General features: G+C 37.2%; 1 protein-coding gene across 8 annotated transcripts in view; it reads right to left on the bottom strand.

Moving 5' to 3' along the window:
* The window catches only part of ADD1 (adducin 1), a 62,791-nt gene that overhangs the window by 6,377 nt on the left and 33,815 nt on the right, over window positions 1–22,599 (bottom strand). For 4 of the 8 annotated variants that reach the window (XM_084205041.1, XM_084205047.1, XM_084205042.1 and 1 more), the window contains exons 4-15: window positions 22,342–22,493; window positions 19,065–19,145; window positions 18,493–18,642; window positions 17,399–17,542; window positions 17,144–17,242; window positions 16,563–16,739; window positions 14,322–14,666; window positions 11,156–11,257; window positions 9,258–9,347; window positions 8,338–8,430; window positions 2,422–2,578; window positions 334–429 (exon numbers count right to left, since the gene is read on the bottom strand). In XM_084205041.1, the coding sequence (XP_084061167.1) occupies window positions 334–429; window positions 2,422–2,578; window positions 8,338–8,430; window positions 9,258–9,347; window positions 11,156–11,257; window positions 14,322–14,666; window positions 16,563–16,739; window positions 17,144–17,242; window positions 17,399–17,542; window positions 18,493–18,642; window positions 19,065–19,145; window positions 22,342–22,493 (1,686 nt within the window). Of the gene's footprint in view, window positions 1–333; window positions 430–1,186; window positions 1,562–2,421; window positions 2,579–8,337; window positions 8,431–9,257; window positions 9,348–11,155; window positions 11,258–14,321; window positions 14,667–16,562; window positions 16,740–17,143; window positions 17,243–17,398; window positions 17,543–18,492; window positions 18,643–19,064; window positions 19,146–22,341; window positions 22,494–22,599 lie in introns of all 8 variants that reach the window. The other 4 variants (XM_084205048.1, XM_084205045.1, XM_084205044.1 and 1 more) reach the window with 4 other exon arrangements.

Genomic DNA, 22,599 nt, shown 5'->3' with positions numbered 1-22,599 from the left:
AGATATGTGTCTGGTTCACCATCAGACACTATTTCATTTAGTAAGAGCAATTACCTCGCAGAAAATGTACAAAAAGGTAAACCAGTTGAGAAACACCAAGAGATGACAAGGCAATTCTGAAGAGATGGAAATTTGTCTTTATATTAATGCACACTTCTTGATTATTGTAAACAAACTTGTTAGACTCACAGTTCAGTGGAGTACCTCGTAGGTAGTACAACAATGAAGTACAAGAAGTCATTGACTGGTATTAGCTCTAGTTCATGTACTCCATGCATCAGTCACTAAGGATGCAGTTACTGGCTCCCCCAGCCCCCAGGGAGCAGAACGTACCTTCCTCTATCTTAATCGGCGTGCTGGGAGGAGTGCGAGCTGAGCTGGGGTCAGGCGGGCTTTTCTCTTTCTGTGGCCTGCCATCTTCTGAAGGCTCTGCAGGGGTAGGCAAAGGGAAATCAAAAAGGCAAATAAAACCTCTCTGCATGTAAGAAAACAAGCATCCTTTTGTTCCATGCACAAAAGATAGCAATACATTTTTCTGAATCAAAATTCTGCCAGGGCATTAATACCAAAACAAGCAAAAGAAAATTAAGTGACAGTTTGATATTTACAAAACTGTTCAAGTCACTGTTGTGCTCTGTAGCTCTTTTGGGAGTTTTTCTTTTCTTTAAGCAGGCATGAATAATGAAATCATTTAGGAATTGGTTTATGCTGCTGTTATAAAGAAAACTTGTGAGGAAAAACCACAAGGAATATATAAACAAATATGGAGGAGGGGATATGCTACCAGGCCTACACAAGATAACATTCTTTTGCTTGCTTTGTATTGCTGAAATCTGGAGTAAACAAAATTGCATCCCCAAAGAAAAGAAGACTGCACAGCTAATCAGAAAAACATGCAGTAATTATATGATTCCAAACAGATTTCACAGTGGTTTGAGTTATTTGTTATTAGTAAGGAGGGTTCCCCTTGCTTCCAGCTTTAAATAGCCCTAGATCCAAAGGAAAACATTAATAGAGTACACCATATATCAGGAACAACACTAAAGCGTTGTTCCATCCAGTTCACCTACACAATTAAAGTGAAATCAGTCCCACAGATGAGAGTCAACTGACAGAATCTCCACATGGTGTAGATAAAGAGGTGGTTCCTTGGATTGCAAGCGCAGCTGTACCATGTTAGTAATACCTGAGGCCTCAGCCAAAAGGTCAGGATCAGACCTTAATGCTTTGACCACTGCAGTATGAAATTCCTTATGGGAGGACTTCTGCCCATCTGGCTCTTCTCCATTTAGATGTGGGATGCTTTGCTGCATGGTCTGACAAGAAACCCGTGCAGCAGCAAACTGAACGTTATCTAAAGACTTAGACAGTGATGATACGTCACGATCCTGTAAAGTCTTCGGATCTGCTCCTTGAAAGGTCTTTGATCTCCCTTTCAAATCCAGAGATTTTTTATCTGACGTGTTTTGCTCACTGGTGGTCTGATTTCTAAGCACTGCACTCTGTTCCCCAGCTGGTGTCTGTCTCAGTAACACAGTCTCTCCATATTTTGATACCTTAACTAAGAAGGATGTGGCATTGTTACTGAGAGAATAAAGGTATGCAGTTAAACAGGCATGACAGCACAGCATCCCCCCCACCCCACTCAGTACTTCATAAACCAAACACAAGGGTTCCTACATTGTGATCCCAAAAAGCAGCTGCAGGGAACACATACTGCGAAAGAAACAGCACTTTGGATTTTTGCATCAATCAAATTCAAAATCTGAACAACAGATGAGCATTCTAAGTATCACCCCTTAAAATTATTCAAAAGTAAAGCAGGAGAACCACTTCAGATGCAGCAATGGCCTCTTTTTATAGCACAAATCTGTCATAAGTCTAGGATAATTGAAAAAGCCCATTTTGGTAGACGTCCCCACAAGATGTCACATTTCCAAGCAACAATCAATCAATGTTATTCTGTATCTTCTCCATTCAATGTACTTCTCAAATCCACAAATTTCGAGGACTTAAAAACCTTCAAACTTGCTGCTATAAAGCACCATCATTCCCTGACCTTAGCCTAGGTTCTCGGGCCAAGGGAAACAAACCAGAACAATACCACTACCAAAACACCTTTTTGACGGAAGCTTTCAACTTCCTACCAGCAGGAGTAAATGGCCCTACTGCCCAGCTTGCCTATAAAGATAATTTTACAGTGAGATCTATGCATTTTACAGAACACACTTAAAACACTTAGATCACACATTTTATCTCTAATATACTTTTCACATTTCTAATTCACACTGGAAAAACTGAAACATACAAAAGCTGGGTAATTTATCCATGGCTTTTACAGGTAACCCACCTTCCAATTACTAAGAAACTTGCTGGTATTACAGTCTATTGCAGAAAAAACACACACACAGAAAAACCAACCTTCTGGACCCTTCTGCTTTCTTTCTACTTCTTTGCGATATTCTTCCAGTTCTCGATCAGTGAGTTTATTGAAGGGATTTGGTCCTGTTGTGCTCACTATGACTTTTGGTTGATATTCTTTCTCAATAATTGCCTTTGATGCAGTCACCAGTTCTCCCTGGCAAAAGAAAATTAAGATACATCTGCAATCAAGTAGTAACTTGCAGAACCTTTAGAAGTATAGAGGCTACAAAGCAACCAAAAACAAAACAAAAACATAACCTGGAAAATGCTACTTTTTCCTCTTTTAGATAAAAAAAAAAAAAATCTACTGCAGATTTTTTTTTTATGTGATTCACAGGAGGTTAATATAAAGGAGAAAACAGGTCTCCACCAGGGAATATCCACCATTAAGCAGTAAATCAAGCAGCCAAACAGTCTAGCTGAATTATATTTGAAGTCACAAAAGTTTATCAAGTTTCTTTTTCTCACCACAAAAGAAACATGATACCAGCCCCACCTGCATGGCAGTCTGGGCACAGAATACTCGTAAAGGGTCAAGACTAAGCTCATGGGTATTTTTGTTTCTGTTTTGTTTTGGTTTATTATTATTATTTTGCTTTGGGTTTTTGTTTTGCTTTATATTTTTTTAATATCAGAAAAGCTATTTCTTGCAGCTACTACATTACACCTAACAGATGTTATAGTAAAAAGCCATCTTGTATATGTTCTGTTTACACCAGATTAACAGCTTATTATAAGCCATTTTAAAGTAATTAATGTTAACTGTAATCAGATACAAGTTAGCATATTTACATCTATAACATTTGTCATATTAGCCAGGTAAAAGTTATACAAATAAAAATATAACGAGCAATTCTAAGTACAGTTAAGTTATGGTGGACAAAAGCAGCTGCATCAGAGATTCTCTAATGTTATAAAGTTTTTCATTTTTCTTCTCTAATCCTTTGGTAAAGGCTACAGCCACTGGATTTTCATTGTCTCAGGTACAGGAAATGCTTGCCTGGAGATAGCTGCTCTATCTCCCAAATAACTTGTCTAAGCATTTGGTTTTTAACAGTGGATACGCAGAACTCTGACATTAGTTTGTTAACAACTGATGTGTGACCTGTGCCCCATGTCATGGTGACACCCAAACTGCCTTCATGATGAAAAAAAAAGATATTTGAACTCCATTACCCAATAGGTATGGGCTCCTGATTGACCCAAGTCATTGCCATATTCAGTGTTGTCTGTACCAATATTTAAAAGAAAGCATTAGAAAGCCCAGTTCAAAAATATGCATTGCCTAAAGAGAGACAAACATTCCATCCCATGTCCACACTTCATGGACAAGCACAGGATGGCCACTGTAAAACTGATGATGCAAATAGACAGAATGCTTTCCTGGATGGCAAGAGCTGCTTTGGACAAGTTGTCAGCACCAAAGAAGTGACAGACAAGGATGTCTGGATAGAAGGAGGACAAGAGCAGTTCCAAAAGCCTGATGAGAGATCTCCAGAAATCTGGTCTAGAGCAATCCAGGGAGGTAAGATGGATGTTAGAATCTAGGCTGCTCTTCAGGAAACAAACACCAGAGAACAAACAGTGTAACAATAAGTCTCCACTGCAAGAAAGGAATGTTCCTGAAAGGAACTGCAGGAGAGAAACATCTCTAAAGCATTACAGATCACTTCCATTTCTTCATAAAATAAGAGGAAACTTCATTCTATATGCAGAATGTCAGTAGAATGTCAGAAGCCTTTTCTCAACTATATCCATGAAGCATTAGTTTGACAGCAACAGCTTTTCTCAGAAGATAATGCAGAAGAGGGTCAGAGAAACATCAACCTTTGTACAAATCCCAGTTCTTTTGTAGAAAATTCAAAACAGCCCTAAAACTACAGACCTTAGCTTTTAATGATGGCAGAAAACTGATGCCCATGGAAATTTTATATTTGCCTTTCTGTCTTTGCCCACACTTCAAACTAAATCCCCAGTTTTTACTGAAACTCAGCATAAGTAGCAAGACCTTGTAAAGGACTGATCTCAGGCAGAGCTTCTAGAGTTTTTTAGGAACAAGAGAGAAACAAGACACAGTACCCATTAGTATCCCTGGAATTTCTAAGAATCTCTTTGAATGTTGCAACTTAAATCCAGAATCACTGAGTAGAACAACTTCTAATGAAACAGAACGTTACTGAATGCCTGTAGATTTAATGGTGACAAACAGCAAGACAGGCAGTTTGCAGATGCCTGGTGCACTGGCATGCCATGTTTTCCTACCTAGTGTCTCCTGCAATTTATCTTTGTTAAATACTGGGAATGAAAGCATCAAATCAAGCTTATCACATTTACCAGACTGAAAAAAAAAAAAAAAAAAAAAAGAAACCAAAATTAAACCCTCACAAAAAACACAATCAATGCAAACAACATCTGTACTTTTTAAGTAGCTTTGACCCAAGAGAAGCAGCACTGAAAAGATCAGTGGCAACCCCACTGGATCATAAAAGCAGAAAAATTATACAAGAGATCAGAAAGGAAAACTTCTATTTTATTTTTAAAAACTTTTTAAATCCAGTTTTATCCAGTATCAATAATGTGGAAACTGTTCAAAGGCCACCACTGAAAATGATACTGGTAGAGGTACTGAGTCTATGTGGGAAATAAATTATAGCAGTTTGTTAATAAGTTCTGCAATATAGTTACTGTACACCTGTATGATTACTCTAAACCATCATTACTTCTAAATCAACAAGCAGATATGTTTTACTTCACAGAATAGGCCACAGAGCAGCCTTCTAAGAATTCAAATAAAAATATACAATACAAAATGAAACATGGGACAGAAAGAAAACAAGTATAATGGACTAAAAAGACAGTACAGAACATATTTCCAATTGTTAAAAGTGACACTAAAACAGACAAGACTTTGCAGAGGTATCAACCTGACCCTGCCATTCAGAGATTCCTAAGAATGTTCAGAAAAACTGAACAAGAAAATTGGTCTGGAGTGGAGCTACTTCCATTATTAAAGAGCCTGTAGAGAGGGAATAAATTCCCACAGACTCACACTCCATTTCAACATAAGATGATATGAAAAAAAATAATGTTCTAGTGATCTCATTGGGATTAGGTTGATCTTAGTATTACTTTGATGATGATTCCAGAAGTATTTAGATGACTATTTGAAATTTGATCACATGTGTATGCACTCAAATATCAACAGCATTTTCTCCACTGTAAGAAACACTGGATAGATTATATTAATGAAGAGAAGCATTTTCACTCTGTAAGGGCAGACAGTCCCAGAGACACAAAGGGAGAGCCATTTATAGCTAAATATACCTTCATATTAAACATGGACTTCATACTTCCTACATGAAAATTTATATAATCAAGTAATTTTGTAACTTCTAGACCAAACCTGCTTTTGAAGAAAAATTCAAAACTGACCATTATTTAACAGGCAAGCACTTCACCTTGTTCTCAGGGATATATATAACCAAAACTGGCACTTTATATATGCCAATTCTTCTTTCCATCAGACAGGAGGTTTATAATAATGGTCTAAGTTAACAATTGCTCCTAACACAATCTGACATTAATGCAGTGCCTTTATCCAAAACACCAAAATTCTTGAGGTACTGTTCATGTAGAAGTCACCACTGAAACCCAGTGCCACCTCTGGGGCAGCACTGAGAGGGTCTGCATTAAGAACAAAAGCCACAGAATTTCCATTCTAAAGGAAGAGACCCAAAATGGGTGACTTCCCTTCCATTTAAAATTACTGAAAATTCATGTGAATTTATTTTCTTATGAGACTGCAGAATGGTTGTTGGTAAGAATAACCAACATTCCCTGTCAATCAGCCAAGACTGCAGCAGAAGCTTGGTTAACCAAGTCTGACCAGGAATAAAATTACATGATGCACAAGGAGGTTGTGTTGCAACATGGCCAGGACTTCTCAGAACATGGATAAAGCAAGCAACAAGGCAAGATGGAGTATTCACTGCTGCAGCCATAGGCATAGGAGCTCAAAGCAGTACATGCATACTGTACACAAGGAGGCATTTCTTCATCCAAAATAGTGTGCATTAGTATCTGATATAAATCTAAATGAGAAATGAAAATATAACACATTGTGTTACTGCAATTACATGAAACTTTTTACATGAACTGTCATTGAGTGTCAAAAAATTTGTCAACTGAGAACTTCTAATTGTCTGGTACTTAAAAGTCCCTAAGACCTTGATGTACAGGATTCTTCAGTTTCATTGAAATTTTCGGATAAAGTTTGCATGGGCATCATAAGATTGCTTACACTTCCTTTGTTCCACAAAACACAATTGTTTTATGGCAGAATCTTTCAAGGAAATTTCTCAGGTGGTTGTCTTTTGCGGCTGGTTTTTTTTTGGGTTCATTGGATTTTCTGGTTTGGGTGACATTTTTCAGAAGAAGGTTGTTTGGTTTGGGATTTTTTTGTTTGTTTTGGTTTTGTTTCTTGGGTTGCTAATTTTTTTCCCCAAACAGGAAATTATTAAACATTTGGGTCACAATCCACCATGTTAAAATAAAGATTATGAAATAGGCCACTTCTGTTTCATAATTACTCCAGTAATTTACATTGTGATCTAATTTTACACACTATTTCGGGCAGAAAGCACTTTCATGACACCACAAAGAAATGAAACAATTTGGACATCTAAACCCTAACAGGACACTACTAGACAAAATCACATAACCAACAGACTATTTGTTGGTTCTCTGCCATCTGTGAAAATGCACATAAACTATCTGACTACTTTTATAGAAAAGCTGTGTCATTGTTTGAACATAATACTTGAAATATATTGCCATTAAAAAAAGACCTGTGTTGTGATAATTATCATAAAAATAGTTTTTCACTTTGAAGGTATTATTAAGTGGAAAATAGAAGCCATGCACTGCTTGAAAGAACTGGGCTTTATTTTACTTTTTGTCTTACACCCAGAAATGGTGTTTTATTATTTTTCCTTTCAGAATATGGGCAAAACAAACTGCAGTGTGAAAAACATGACCATCATATTCTCAGATCCAAGTATCTATAACACAAACTGGCTCATTACACTTTAGAAAGAGTTATAAAACCACAAGGTTTCCAACAGTGGCGTAATTTGAAGTATTCTGTATTTTTTTTCATGCAGAAGCTATTCTGAAATTAAGTGTTTAGGCATGACCTAAACACAAGATTTAAGAATCTTTTAGGTAAAACCCTGGAGCAGAGGAGGCACTGATACTTATTTACACACTGAGCTTCCACACTAGATGTGCTCTAAGAAACGTTATTTGCAGTGTTCAGCCCCAAGGACTGCCCTTGGACACCCCAGCATGGCCACACCTCTTGAACTTATTCTGTATTTAATGGATATTATGCAAGCAAACATGACAACAAGTGTGAAAGCCAATCGATTTTGCACATGTGGGGCATTACTTAGCAACTCTTGTAGCTAACTGCAGGAACTATGAAGGAAGCCAGGCATCCAGTGCTCTGGGATCAAGAGTTGACAATGTTTGTCACATAACACACAGAGTATCCTCAGAATTACACTGATGATCAGTGAGATGAAGCTAACTCTAAATTCATCTCAAATTAGAACAACTCAACACTAACAGCATGCATAAAGCAATCCTCTATATGCAGGACCTAATCAGCACCTTAACATCAAAGTGTTTCCTCAGCAGCTTCTACAGACAAAGATCAAGACCCTTAAGACAGTCTTAACAGAGTAAAGTAACTGTTTGCATCACCGCATATACATAATTTGAAGATCCATCTATTTTCATTTTTTCAAGGTTTCTAGCCAAATCATTTCTTACAGAGGAAAAAGGTCAGGGTAAGGAGAGGTTAAATGAAGGGTGAACAACAGTATTTAGAGCAGTATGACAGGGCAGTACCTTTCTAACAGACAGAGATTTAGCGGGACTAAAGGCCTGCTCTGTGAGATCGAGCCCTTCAATAGATTCCGTACAGTCTGAGAGGGGAGCATCCTGCAACAGTAAATTGAGTAAACAGAGCAAACCGAGCCCGGGCGTTACAACATCAACCAAAGCATTGTGATGCTTGCTAAAAACATGCAGAGAAACAGTAACTGCTAGATGAAATTGCATATGACAATGAATTGACATGCACACAATATGACACCCAACATAATTAATGCTGTGGTCATGATAAGACTTGCCAATCTTTAAAAAGTATTATCAGAAAATACTTATCTGGGGCAGTTGAAAGCACTTGGATATAAAAAGCTTTATTCAGCTATACAGTATAACTGTACAGCTCTAATTCTTACTTGAAGCTATGATTTATAGTTTTTTGTATATCCAGATATACTGCTTTTAAGTTTCATTGGTTTAATAGCTTTTTTCCCAAACTGATCTTCAAATAAAATATTATGAAGCATGAAATCCCATTTTTAACACAAAACACTACTGCCCCACAGTGAGCCTGGTGTGCCCAATATTAATCCTTCAAGATACATCAACTCAGAAATCAAACAAACAAAAAGCTGTCACAAAGCCCAACTAGTTTTGAACAAGAATGTAACCCATATAAATAAGCCTTCTGAATTTCATGCATTACACTCAGCAAAAAAAAACCAAGAAGCATCCTCCACAGACATGCTTGGGCTACATGGCTGAAGCCTCTAGATTTCTGACCCTGAGCACTCTTGCAAAGACAATGGTGTTACCTCTAAGACTTACCTTATAAACAGTTACTCTCTGCCAATTAAAGAATAATTTCATAGTGATATATTAGGTGAAAGCAGAGGATATTACAGATTAAGCTAATAGTTTTAGGAATTGAATACTCTCACCTGTACAAGGCTCCTGTCCACAACTACCCCAGAAAGAACCTGTGACTGAGGGCCTGCTGTTTTAATATCCTGCAAATTTTGCTCTCGGATCTGTAAAGGAAAGCAGCAGAATGAACAACAATCACATAAACAACAGAGAAAAGTTGATCACATTCTTGTGTTTGAGAAAGGAGTGAGTGAACCTGCCAACAGGAAACAACCAGTGCTAACTGCTGTGGCCACAGGGCTGTGAAATGAAGCTGAGCTTATAAACACCACTTGAACGTAAATGTTCAGGTTCCTGGCTGTTTGCTCACATTTTTCAGAATTTAGTCTTTAAGTACCACAGAAGGTGTTGTCCTTTGCTTTTTAGTACTAGGTCATGGCAAAGCAGGTAACAGACAACTCCAGTTTGGAAAAGTGAGAAGAAATAGAAATACTACCTCTGTACTTTCCTGTCTATTCTACCTGACCAGTCAGTTGCAGGATTCTGTCATTGGCCATTAGTTACTGATATGGCACCACAATATCATCTTCTTATGGAACTTACTGTAAAACACTGCACAACTTTCCATTTTTGCATCTAGTCAGGATACTATCCTCAAAAGGACATATAAATAATTTCTCTGTGGATAAACTGACACTCTGGAGTTCTCAAGGACACCCCTTTTGCTGCATCCTAAATACCTCCCAGTTATTTCAATAGAGAGGATGGGGACAGAAATCAGATCTCTAAAGCAAGGTGTTATATATTTAAATTAGATATCCTTCAGTGGCAAAGAATTCATAACAACTGACTCAAAACTTATTTCTAAAATATTCTAGTTCTTGGTCCAAGATAAATTAAGAAAGCATGCATCTTAAAAGACCTCTACTTTACAACTAAAAGGGACATTGACTTTATTAAAAAAATATGCATTCAATTCCACAAACAAGAAGTATTATTAATACTTGGTATCTCAGAAAGCACAAGGCTCCCCCATCTTTTTCACTTTTCTAATTTACTACCCTTCTCATCATTGTGAGAGTATAAAATTTGAAGACTTATTCTCTTAGTCACTTCATTCAAATTTTTAATAAAGCAATATTTGTGTTTAAAATACAAAGAAACTGCTTGGAAATTTCATGGTAATTCTCATTTCAGGTGGTTATTATTTTACAGTGCCAAGCATAAGTTCTGTCAGCCATATACAAATTATTTAGATTCCTGCTAGTATCCCTGCACATAACCTTTCTTTGACAGAATGCTAATTCTCAAGCACCATGTGGCCATCAGTTAGAGGTATCAAAACAATCCAGAACAAGTTAAATATTAACAAGATACCTGAGCATATTTTATACTGTAAAAGAAATAAAGTGAAAAAGCCCCAGTCAATTCAGTGCTTTCTTGTTGGTAGATTGGACAAGAAGATCTGAAATTCAAAACCAGGAAAATTACCTGCAAGCTCATTTCAAAATGATTAACTCGCAGTTCCAAAGACAAAAAAAGAAAGTCTGCCACAATCACAGTATATTATAATACAGTACACTGAAATATGGAGAGAGATTTATAGACTACTTTGTCTAGGCCACAAAAGTTCAACTGGTATTACCAAAACAGGAAAACAGGTCACCAATGTAAAACTATGATCTTAGGGTACAGAATTACTACCATAAACTCAGGACTGGCTGTTTCAGAGGTACCCAGCAACTGGTCTAAGAAAACATAATCTTAGAAAACAGTCTTCATATGGTCAACAGAAATACCAACTTTTTCCAAGAGGAGTTCAGGACACTTAAGAATTGTTTCATTATTTAGTTATAAAGGGAAAGGACAACACCAGAACTGTGTTATTGAGCCCCCAAAATAGTTAGTTCATTACAAGTACACAATTGTAGTGAAGACCAAAAAAAGAAGTTATTTTACTGCTATTACCAACCTTGTTCCTCATTTCTTGGACCTCCTTTGGATTGGTGTTCAATGGAACAAACAGATTAGGGACAGCAGAGGTGGCAGTTCTATGTCCATCCTCTTTAGTCCACTGTAACATCAAGAACAGTTGCAGAGTCAGAACTGCTGTAATGGCTACAGACACTCAGAGCAGCAAAGTCACATCACAGTTGATCATGCATCATACAGAGCAGAGAACTGAACCAATGATTGCATTCTTCTATTCATTCCTAGGACTAGGTTGCTTTCTTCTTCAGTAATATAAACTACACCTTCAGATACATTTCCAGAGATCAGAACCATTCTATCAAGTCAGGTTAGCAACAACAACAACTAGAGAACCAGTAAACTTGCAAGTAACTTTCACCCAAAACAATGCCATTCCTATGTGTAGTTCAGAGATTATGAAGACTGAGGGGTTTTTAAACTGGTTTTCTGTGCACTTGATCACACTGACAGCTGCAGCGTTTGGTGTTTCTAAAAACCATCTACTTCTCAATTTATGAATAGATATATTAAGACAAGAGCAGGAAAACGCCAATAGAATTACTTATTTTTAAGGCCATTTTTAATAAGAAATTTCTCAATCAGTTCATACTTGTTTAAAAAGGACACTATTCCTTACCCAAACAGAAGTACAGCAAGATCTAAGGCATGAGCTTTAAGACCCTGTTACTGCCATTTTCATTTTCTGCACTTGGTGTTTTTACAAAAGAACACAAGAGAGACAGAGAGATCATTGATTCAATCCTCTGGTACCCAACAAACATCAAAGCAAACTTAAAGCATAAGATGACAGAAGTATGAAAAGCAATGTGATGTCACTATCCAGGTTTAGTGAATGATTCTGTACTGTGAAGCAGGAGTGGGCATCACCAAAGTTTTGCATTAAAATAAGCTACTTCAGCAAAATGATGCTACCAGAATTAGTTTCTGCACAAACAAAGAGCTGTACCAGCACAGCAACCTAAAGGAACAGTTTGGTGATGTCAAATATTTTATAACTCATAGCTCAGAAGGTTACAAAAATATCCCAAACACAAGCTTTAAGCGCTTCATGGGTTCTTCATAGATGGTTGCTTTATTTGATCTGTGCATTTAGTACGGAGTCCTGTTTAATTTGATGCACAACTAACTCTTTATCTTGATATATTTACTTTGTACAATATCCTAATTTCCAATCACTATTGCATAGAAAATGCACCGAACAGTAAAGCAAACCTGTTTATAGAGCAAATGCTATGCATTTTTTCCTGAGTAACTTCAAGAAACAATAAGATAGCCAGAAACTGTCAGACTTCAGAAAGCAACACAATTTTAAAATGTTTAGCAACTGTAAAGTAAAAAATGGAATGAACATGGAGCTGTGAAATACTCACTGATTATTATCTTCTCAGATAAAAACTACTCCAGCTTTTTATTAAAGATAGTTTTTAGTCAAAACATATATATATATATATATATATAAAAACAACCTCAATATAACAAGCCACTTTTTCTTTAGGTTAATAGCAAGCATTAAAAAATTTAAATACACAAACCTTTTATACTGTATGAAATTATCTATTGCTTCAGTATATCATTAAACCAGTCTAATTTGTGATGAAGAATTTTGCTTCAGTCTTTCATTGATAATTTCAAATATGAAATACTATCTACTTTGTGAGCTGAGGGTGAAAAGCACAAACTGGTCCAAACATATACATAGCTTTAAGCTATGATAAAACTACTTGATCAAGGTAAATCTGCATCACTATATGACAAAGCCATATCTCATCAAGGTAAATCTATAATCAGGGTTAAATGATAATTTAGCTTAGTTGATAGTACAAACAACAAATGTATTTATTAATTTCTTAAACCAAAAAGAACACCACAAAAATACCACAGATAGAGCGCCTCTGTTTTTTCAGGACTTTCTACATGCTAACACTATGTATTTTAGCATATATACTGTCTGAGGAATCATTTCATGAAAGTATTCAAAATATAGAGAACCCTGAGTGTAGCATTTGTAGGGATAAATAAAAATTAAGGTGTTCTGAAAAAAAATAATGTGGTGGTTTTTTTCAAGACTACTAGTTTTATATTTTTAAGACTCACCTGTAACCATACTACTACTATACACAGTACCACTACCAAAGTACTACTGAACTCCTGTGGCTGAGCTTGAGGTCAACCACTACAAAAGGTTGTATCCGTGCAAATGCCTGCCTTCAGTTCAGTCACTCTGTATATGCCCAAGAAAATATCAAACCCACAGTTACACACCAACAGCTAACGATGTCCATTTGAAAGCAGTTGATACTTTTGCTTTTCAATTAACATATCTTTCAGTGCAAAATTTAACTGTAAGCAGCATTGATAAACAAAAGAAAAGCACTGGTTGCAGAATCTATCGATTAGTGCCTGCTGATGGCCTGAGCTGCACTTTAGTCATGCCGCACCCAGCTGATACTTTAGGAAAGACTTTCCATTTATGGCCATCTACTTACATGCAACACTACATGCAGAAGGCAGCTGGTTGTGAACACACTCAGAGGCTTTGGGGTAGACAAAAGTGTAGTAAACAGGACAGGAGAAGGAGCTGAGAAACTAGACACGAAAAAACTGCTTAAGTAGGAAAAAAGATTTAAATACTTTGAAATCAATTCTACCCTCGCATAGAGAAGATTGCAAATACCTTGAAGATTAAGTTGGTATATGCTACAGAAGGTAGAAACTTGATTTTTTTCTTATATGCTTGTGCAAAAGTAGATTGAATTGTTAGTTTGATTTTGAACTGAAAAGCTTTCATGCAGAGAGAATTAGTAGCTCCCTAACATAGCTGTCCTTAATTAAACCATTGAAATGCAGAACCCATTTAATCAAAACTATAATTCAATCTGTTTGGTCAATAGCTTGGAAAGACAGAAAAAAAATTAAAGCTCCAAAGTCTTAAGCAGTTTTAATTATTAATAAGCAAGATCATTTTTACAGGTCACATCTAATCAAATACAAATTATAGTGGTTAGTAAAACACATTTAGATTTTTTTAATATAAGAAAGAAGAGAATAATTAGGAGAGTTATCTTTTTCTTCCCAAAGCCTCTAAGTGCCAGCCACCCCAAGTTGCTCTACATCATCTAACTATGAACAGTAAGGTAGGCACAGACCAAGCAGTTGGTAATACAGCTTGGCACGCAGACACCGGACGAGAGAGACTGCAGCAAGGGTTTCACGTGATCGTGTGTAATGTTCGTCCACACCTTAGTCTTCGACTTGGGACTGCTGCCATTCTGCCCTTCTTCAGAAGCATCATCCCCTCGGCCAGAGTTCAGCCACCTTGTCTTCTCTCGCTGCTGTTTCTGAAAACTGTGTCTGAGGGGGGAGGAAATGCCTGATTCGCCATCACTAGTAAAGGAGTAACCTGTGACACTAGCTGGAATCTCAACATCGCTGTACTTTTTAGATTTCTCTCTCAGAGCAGGGCATCGATATGGGTAGCCGGTTCTGTATCCCTGGAGAAGGAGAGCAGCAGAATTAGTCTTCTATATCTCCAAGTTTTTCAACAGACAACTGAAATTTCACTGATACTCTTAACTGTGAAAACCATTCTACAACACAACCTCTTCTTTACGTGGATGCTCACCTGTTATAGTGGGCATCCCCTATGTCAAAGGGGATGACACACAGAAGAGAGGCTACATTAGCATCCTTTCCAATCTAAGTAACTTTTGAACCACTAATTTGAGAGAGTCACCATTTTTGGTAGATCAAACATCAAAAACATTGTATTAAGCTCTTATGAAGAATTTCCAGTAGTCCTGCAAAAAGCCATTGAGGTGACCGAGAAGGTCATCAAGAGCAGCGCTATGGGTCTGCCTCTTCTCATAGTCGAGCAAAAAACTTACCACCTGTATTTTAATATGATAACACATTTTAAAAAATCTTTTTTATAGCTTTTCTTAGGAAGGGGAAAAATGTATTTTAGTGCTTCCTGCTGTTCTTCATAGAATTTTCAAATAATTGTTCAAATCTCTGGAGTTGGATTTAAGTTCAAATGCAGAATTATGACTTTTATTTGTACAACATTCCAGCTACTCACATACATTTTTTTAAAAACTGTAATCAAAGGTATCAACTGTTTCTCACAATTCTAAATCAAGGACATAAAGAAGCACCCTTATGATAGGGTAGATGAAAGATCTTTACTGTGTTTTTACATCTAGAAATCAACATACAGTATAGAAAGGAATACTTCAAGAATGCTACTTTAATGTCATTATTCATTCCTCTCCCTAACCTTATGTTGTTTCACTCTCCCACTTCCTCTGAACTGTATTTTGTTCCACCTTTAACTTCCCCTATTCACACTAGTCATGTCTGCCCATGCTTTCTTTCATATTATGCTCAGCATTTAACATATGAGAAGGACATTCAACAGTTTCTTTAAGAAGTTTCCACTAGCAAAATATTTTCAAAATGGCTCAAAAGAAAAGTGTGGATAAGCTTAGTTCCCAAAGCACTCAAATTCTCTATCAAGCCACTGTAAAGAAACATCAGCCCCAGCTATGCAGACTTAGCTTTCTATAGGTTTCATGCATTAAGCACTGCTTAGGTCTTACTTGGGTTCTGCTCCAACTTTTAATGATCAAAACAAATCTTGAGCAATTATATACCACCTAATATAATTAACTACCCAATACAATATGTGGCTAATCATAATATTAAGGGTCTGTATTGTATGACTGAAAGCTCCTTTCTATTCCTATGTTCCTACTGAGTACAATGCCATTTCTTTTATGATGCTGCTTTCTGCGTGCAGTAAGAAACATAAAACTGGTATTTCCTAGAGAAACTGAAATACAACTGGATCTACCAAAGGTACCAGTCAGATACAACAAGTCTGCTGTCCCCAGTCACATCTTTCCCATTGAAGCTGGATAGTAAATGTTGGTATCTGGTCATTCATTACAGATGGGTTCTTACTGAAATCATTTTATCTGAAGGCTTTTATTTATTTAAAGCCTGTCTTTTAAACTCTTCTAGGTACTAGTAGAATCTTAAGTCAAATTATGCTGGACCTCACACCTAATAAAACATTAATAGTTTTACACATTTTAGGAGGGGATGGAAAGAGGGGAAAACACAGATTGAGTGCAAGCACCACAGTACTCTGATTTGGAAGTGCCAAATCCCACAAGATCTCCTCTGATCTCACCAATAACAATCAGATTATGAATAAGAAGTAAATCTGCTACCTGTACAAAGGACACCTGATGCTTTTCATGCTGGCTCCAAGTCCTTGGGAAAGAACAGGCTGTAGGCTGTATAAACAATCCCAACTACATGCAGCTTTAAAAATGCATTTTATACATTATCATATAAAAATCAAACAAAAAGGCCTGCCTTACCAGATTATCCAGCATTCGCATAAGAGCTTCGAACTCCTGTTCACCGATCTGCCATTTGGGATGCGACACAGTACCCTCACCTGCTGGGGACTCAGGGGAACGAGACTTGGCTTTGTACTTGCCAGGATCAAGAAGCACTAAGTTGTCAGGGCCACCTGCACTGGCCAGGGTACGTACCTGAAATAAAATAGAGTCATCTTTAAGTGTCTTGTGGGGAATGGGGTGAAAATGACCAAAAAAACCCCTAGAAACTTGTCAGAAACCCAGAAGAAATCCTCATGTTAAAACTAAATAAATACTAAATAATACTTCATTTTAAAACAAAATAAATTAATATGCTTGTATAAAAGTTGTCTTAAGTCTTTGAAAGTATCTGTTTTAATGGGCAGCAAATTGATGGTTTCAATACAGTACTGGAATATTGTCAATAAAAACCAAAGTTTCGGATTTCTCCCCCACAATATAGTGCCATCACACATCACTGTGATAGTTTAGACCCAAGAGCTGAACCAGCTCTATACAATCTGTTTGGAGGTCAATACAGCAAGCTGTATTACTACATAACATATTAAAGCTCTTACTTGTATCTCACAGGCAAGCACTAGGTTATGAATATAGTAGAAAGCTTCCTCAACAGTCTCTCCAACTGACACTAAGCCATGGTTTCTGAGAATAAGGACCTAGAAAAACATTGAAAGAAAGTTAACAGCAGTATGTCAAGTATTTTCTTGCTCTTAATTAAAGAATATTTGCTACAGGTTAAAGAACGTACCTGTCACACAAACATACTGCCCCCCCCCCTCCTTTTTTCTTTAATTCTAGATGTAAATACTGACCTTGCTTTTAGGCCCCAAATTTTTCTGAATAACCACCTTTTCTTCATCATCCACTAAAATACCATGGTAGTCATGATAAGCTACTTCCCCTAGAGAAAGTGCTTCAGGTGAAATTGGCAAGAGACCACACTTCATTGCAGAAACCTGTGAAATATTAAAACAATTGATTTAATTTCTTGGAACAGAAAAAGTGGAAAAACATAGTGATGAGAATTAAAATAAGAATACATTTTTATGTATTAATTGAATTTATCTCTACAGGTACATATACAGTGGTCTTACACTCCATCCTTAAAGCCTCTATTTTTGATAATTTTTGGACTAGATACAAAAGTCACATTGATCTTGGGTTTGTCTCAATATTGCTGTATTTATTATTGCAACACCAATATAAAAAGACTCAGGAAAAAAACCCCAAGAAACCACCAAACCCCAAAATCAACTGCATCCTTTATTCCTTCCACTCCACTCAGTTTTTTCTCCCTCCTGCCCCCATGCCAAAAGAACAACTTTGGTGATACAGATAATTCTGCAGCACTGCAGATAAACTTAAAAAATATTTTTTAAAAGGCTACTCTGTAATTCACAATATTAGGAATTTGATCATTTATCCTTAAAATGCTTGTATTAATCTGCTTAATCAATAATTTAAAAAATCATCAGAATGCGAACACAAAGTTACTCTCAGAACATTCCAAAGAGGCAGAACTGACTTGTAATCACTTTCTCCAAACAGAAATACTGGGAAAGCTTCAAATATTTCAGAAAACCTTAATAAACAGTGCATTTCTAAACCAACAACATATACTAAAGGTATTATGACTCCCTATCAAAAGATCTGGTCTTTTGTGGGAAAGGGCACACATATATGACATACATATTTTCCAGTGACAGAACTCAATTTAATGTCTGACCATTCAGGTAACAACCCAGTAGGGTTGGGGCTCTGATTAAAAGAGAACCATACTTGAAGACAGACTAAAAGGCTCTCTGCCCTCCAAATAGGAAGCAAATCTGTGATTGAGGGGCCCCACCTATTTTCCCTTTGGGAGGGTGGGGGAACAGGACAAGGACAAAGGCGGAAGCGAGCTTACCGCTGCTCCTGCTGGTGTGTGGATATGGACAATGCATTTCACATCAGGTCGAGCTGCATAAATTGCTGAGTGCAACGTAAAACCAGCTTGGTTTACTCCCAGGTTAGTGCTTCCACGATCAACCACATCTCCCTGAATATTGATTTTAACCTGGGAATGAAAACAATTATTTTCATAATCAAGACTCAAAAAAACCTGATTTAATTCAGCATCTACCACTGAGACTCTAAATCCAGTTGTTATCATTTATATCTGGAATGCCCAAAGTTTCCCTCAACAAGCTGGATTCAACAGTCAGCAGCTTTAAAGGGCTTGAGGCTATTCACTGTCCAAATTACCTAACACCTCTTCTCAGGCAGATCAATTGGAGGACACCTGGTGGTGAACATGGGCAAACAAATCTCTCAGATACCTCAGCAGTACCAAAACCAGCCATGTTCAATAACATTGTTCTAAACATATTACACAAGAGTAAAATATTCTCTAGGATAGAATTTGAAGTGACATATATATTCATACATATATATACATATATGAATATTTTACATCTATGAAAATTAACAATTGCTTACCAGACTAGATGCAGTGACTTCACTATAGAGGAGTCCAAAAGGTACAATAAGGAAATGCTCTTGCTCAGAGTTTACTCTGGCCTAAGGATAAAACAAAAGTAAGAGTTACTAAAAGATTTTATTAAAGCATCCAAGAAGACCCCAACCATTAAAATTACTTTTACATCCTGATTATGGAATGGGCAAGTATACCTATAACACACATTATGACGCATTATGGCGTTCACGTATGCTACAACAGATAATCAATGCACTGCCCTGTTAATTAACTAATGTTGAACAAAACCAGATGGCAGTAACATGCCAGCATCCTTCAGATTGGTGGAATTTAGTAAACCCTTATATTCTGTTATAATGACAATTCGCCCACTTTGGATAAAATGAACAATACTGAGAGAAATGGGGGGAAAAGTTCATTCTTTCAGTTGAATGAGTTTACAATCCAACTGCTTCTACCCTAGTAAGACATAAGGCATAAAGGCTGTGAGAAAACACGAGAATTGGCCCACTAAAACACCTAAAGGTCTAAAACATCTTGATGCTGAGAAGGGTTTTGTCACTGATGCTGGTTCCTGTGAGACATCTATGAGCATTACAGCACACTTGCATATTTTCTACCAAGCGTCCTGACCTTCACTTCTGTTTTTTCTCTCTTGTCTCATTCACACAATCAGGGGTTTATAATACAAAAGTAATTTTGGCTTCAAAGCATTCACATCTTGGGATGTATCTCTTAAAAGCCTGTACAATGAAAAGTACAGGACATCTAGGTAATTAAGGTGTCTTTTGATGGTGACTTAATAGGCTTCTTAATTTTACTGGACACATGAGAACTCCCTACTTTGCCATGAGTCTACCCAGCATTTGGGTAGTTTGTGTTGTGTGTTTGGGTTGTTTGGTTGTTGTTTGGGTTTTTTTAATTCAAAGATATTTATGAGTTTTGAATTTCCTTGCGATGCAGCTACTTTTATGCTGTTTCTGCCTCATGTCTTCTACTACTTGCAACATTAAATACACATATACTTTGCTATAGTTCTACTGCAGGGAAAAAGAATTCTAATAAGTAGTTGTGCAGTCATGCAAAAGCCTCTAGCACAGATCTGGTTTCCTTTACAACCAGCTGGGAACCCACTACAGCATAAGAATCTTACACTGAAGCAGTCAGTTGAAATTAATCTGTACTTTTATGAATCACCACAGTTCTCCACTACAGAAGTGCAAATGATCAAGAAAAATCTCTTACTCATTTATGCAAGACAAAGAACAAGTATTATTCAAAATATCCCAAAAGCTAATAAGAAAGCTCAAATCAAAGACAAACAAGCAGCAAGACTCACAAACTACTTTGCTTTAGGATTGGATCCAATTAACAGCTCATGCCCCCAGGGCAAACCAAGACCTGGTGAATGATGTCTACCTTCTGTAAACATGTAATCTCAAACTCTGCCTGATCCTGGAGACAACCAAGTTTACTCTACATTATTGCACTTGACATGAAAACCCTGGAGGTGCCCAAGTATACTCAACATTATTATACTTGGCATGGAAGCTCTTGATGCTCTGTAATTTTGCTTCTGCATCAGGACTGCACCAGTCTGAGCAATACCACAGACAGTAGCTGTCAGTGATTGATAAGGATCCAAAAAAAGCAACAACACTCCACCCAACTCCCTGATATGCCCAGATGGAAATTGTGAGGGTATGAGAGTATATCCCATTCTCCTCTGACACACAGGCTTATGTCCCTCAGAGAAGGCTGCTGTACCTTTCTCTTACTTCACAAGTGCACTGGCACAAGCTCTTAACTTGCATGCACTCAGTAATTACAGCATCCACTCACAAAAAAAGTGAAAACCTGGAGTTAAACACCAGCACTGCATGAAGTGGTAGCATTCACCACATTCCAAAGGAGTGTCTTAGTACTACTTAATAAACATAACAACCTTGTTCTGTATCAGTTTCTGAAGATAATTAATATCTTTTAGTCATCTTTCAGAATGCTGTTCACTGGAGGAGCTTGTAAAAGACAGAAGAACTATGATTTGGGACTGCTGCTTACAAGCCAAGAGCTTTCCAATACCTCTGCCATTCAGAAGTTACTAAAACACTTTCAGAATCTCATTTTCCAAGTGCTTTGATTGTCTTCCGCCCCACAGCTGGTATCTCCTCTACTGGTATCTTCCTTGTACTCCTCTCCAAAGAAAGCAAACTTGAGGCATTCCACCTCAATTACCTGCTCTTGCCTCAACCCCTTCCCTTGACATGCTTCTCATCATTATCTAAATGTACAAACATTTCCAGGGCTGAGCTACAAATGGTTGCAAAGCCATCTCCAAACCTGTTTGCTTTTCAGTGCATTTATGTCCCTTTCACAAAACCACTTCTCCTGTCACGTATGGAAAATCTGGGGGTGGCACAGAGCTGTTTACAAGAACCATTATGTTGGATATGTTCCCTTAGAAAAGGAACCGAATGATCTAACCAATACTGTCTTGATCCTATGCCTACACATATCATTTATCATCTTCATCTGTTCACAAATAATATGCCTTGAATTCTCAAAAAGCATTAAAAATAATATTACCATATTTCACTCCAACTGCAACTAGAAGAACTGATAATACATAAAGGACAACCTCTACTATGTAGAATAAAAAACAATTCAGCTCTGTTAGGACAACAATTGATGGGGCTGCACACCACAGCTGTGACTTTACTCATGAGACTCACGCTGACCATTCTTCTAGCATATAAAACCTCCTTGATTTGACCTCCTTGTCATTATTTTTATGGATGCCAATGATTACTCAGTCACAAGGAAAATTGTTGGCACGCTGCATTAGGCAGAGAAGCTCACTCATGTTCAGAAATACTACGGCTTCTTTTTCAGAAAGGCTGGTACCTGAATTATAAAATTCAGCTGAATGACTAAGAGGATATTTTAGTACTTAGCAAAAAAAAGCAAGAAAACCAAGAACTGACCTTGTAGAATAATAAATACAATTAGTCAAAGCATTTGAGACACTAAAAGACTGAGTCTTTCAGCAATCTTTATTTCATCCTAAGAATTCTCATGTACACTCTCTCAAGACTCTATTCAGACTGTGGTAGCTGACATCCAAGCTCAAACACAATGACAAATCTCTTCACTATTATACTGCTTTCAATACCACTTTGCTCTTCTCACACACAAAGAGAAAATGACAGATAGGGGAGGGAAGCAATTCTCTTGTATGTTAAAACAATTGGTTCAGTTATCTGTTGATTCAATACTCACTGTTATATGATTGTAAATAAGCTGAGACCAGCCAAAGAGATCTGCTAATCTGTAGAAAGCTGCCAATTTGCATCGTAACAACTTCTCCCCTTTTTCATAAGCAATGGAATCAGACCCTCTCAAATCATTTACTGGTGTTACCATGCCGAGACCTGAAGAGGAGAAGGGGTACAAAAAGCACAAGGCAGGCCGAGTTCAGTATCAGTTCAAACCCAGCAACATGCACCACTATTTTATCAGTTGTTCTTACTGTTTTAT

The sequence above is a fragment of the Fringilla coelebs genome, assembly GCF_963513975.1.
Source record: "Fringilla coelebs genome assembly, chromosome: 4".
Taxonomy (NCBI): Eukaryota; Metazoa; Chordata; class Aves; order Passeriformes; family Fringillidae; genus Fringilla; species Fringilla coelebs.
The sequence above is the reverse complement of the archived record's forward strand: the minus strand, read 5'-3'. Positions and strand labels throughout refer to the sequence as shown.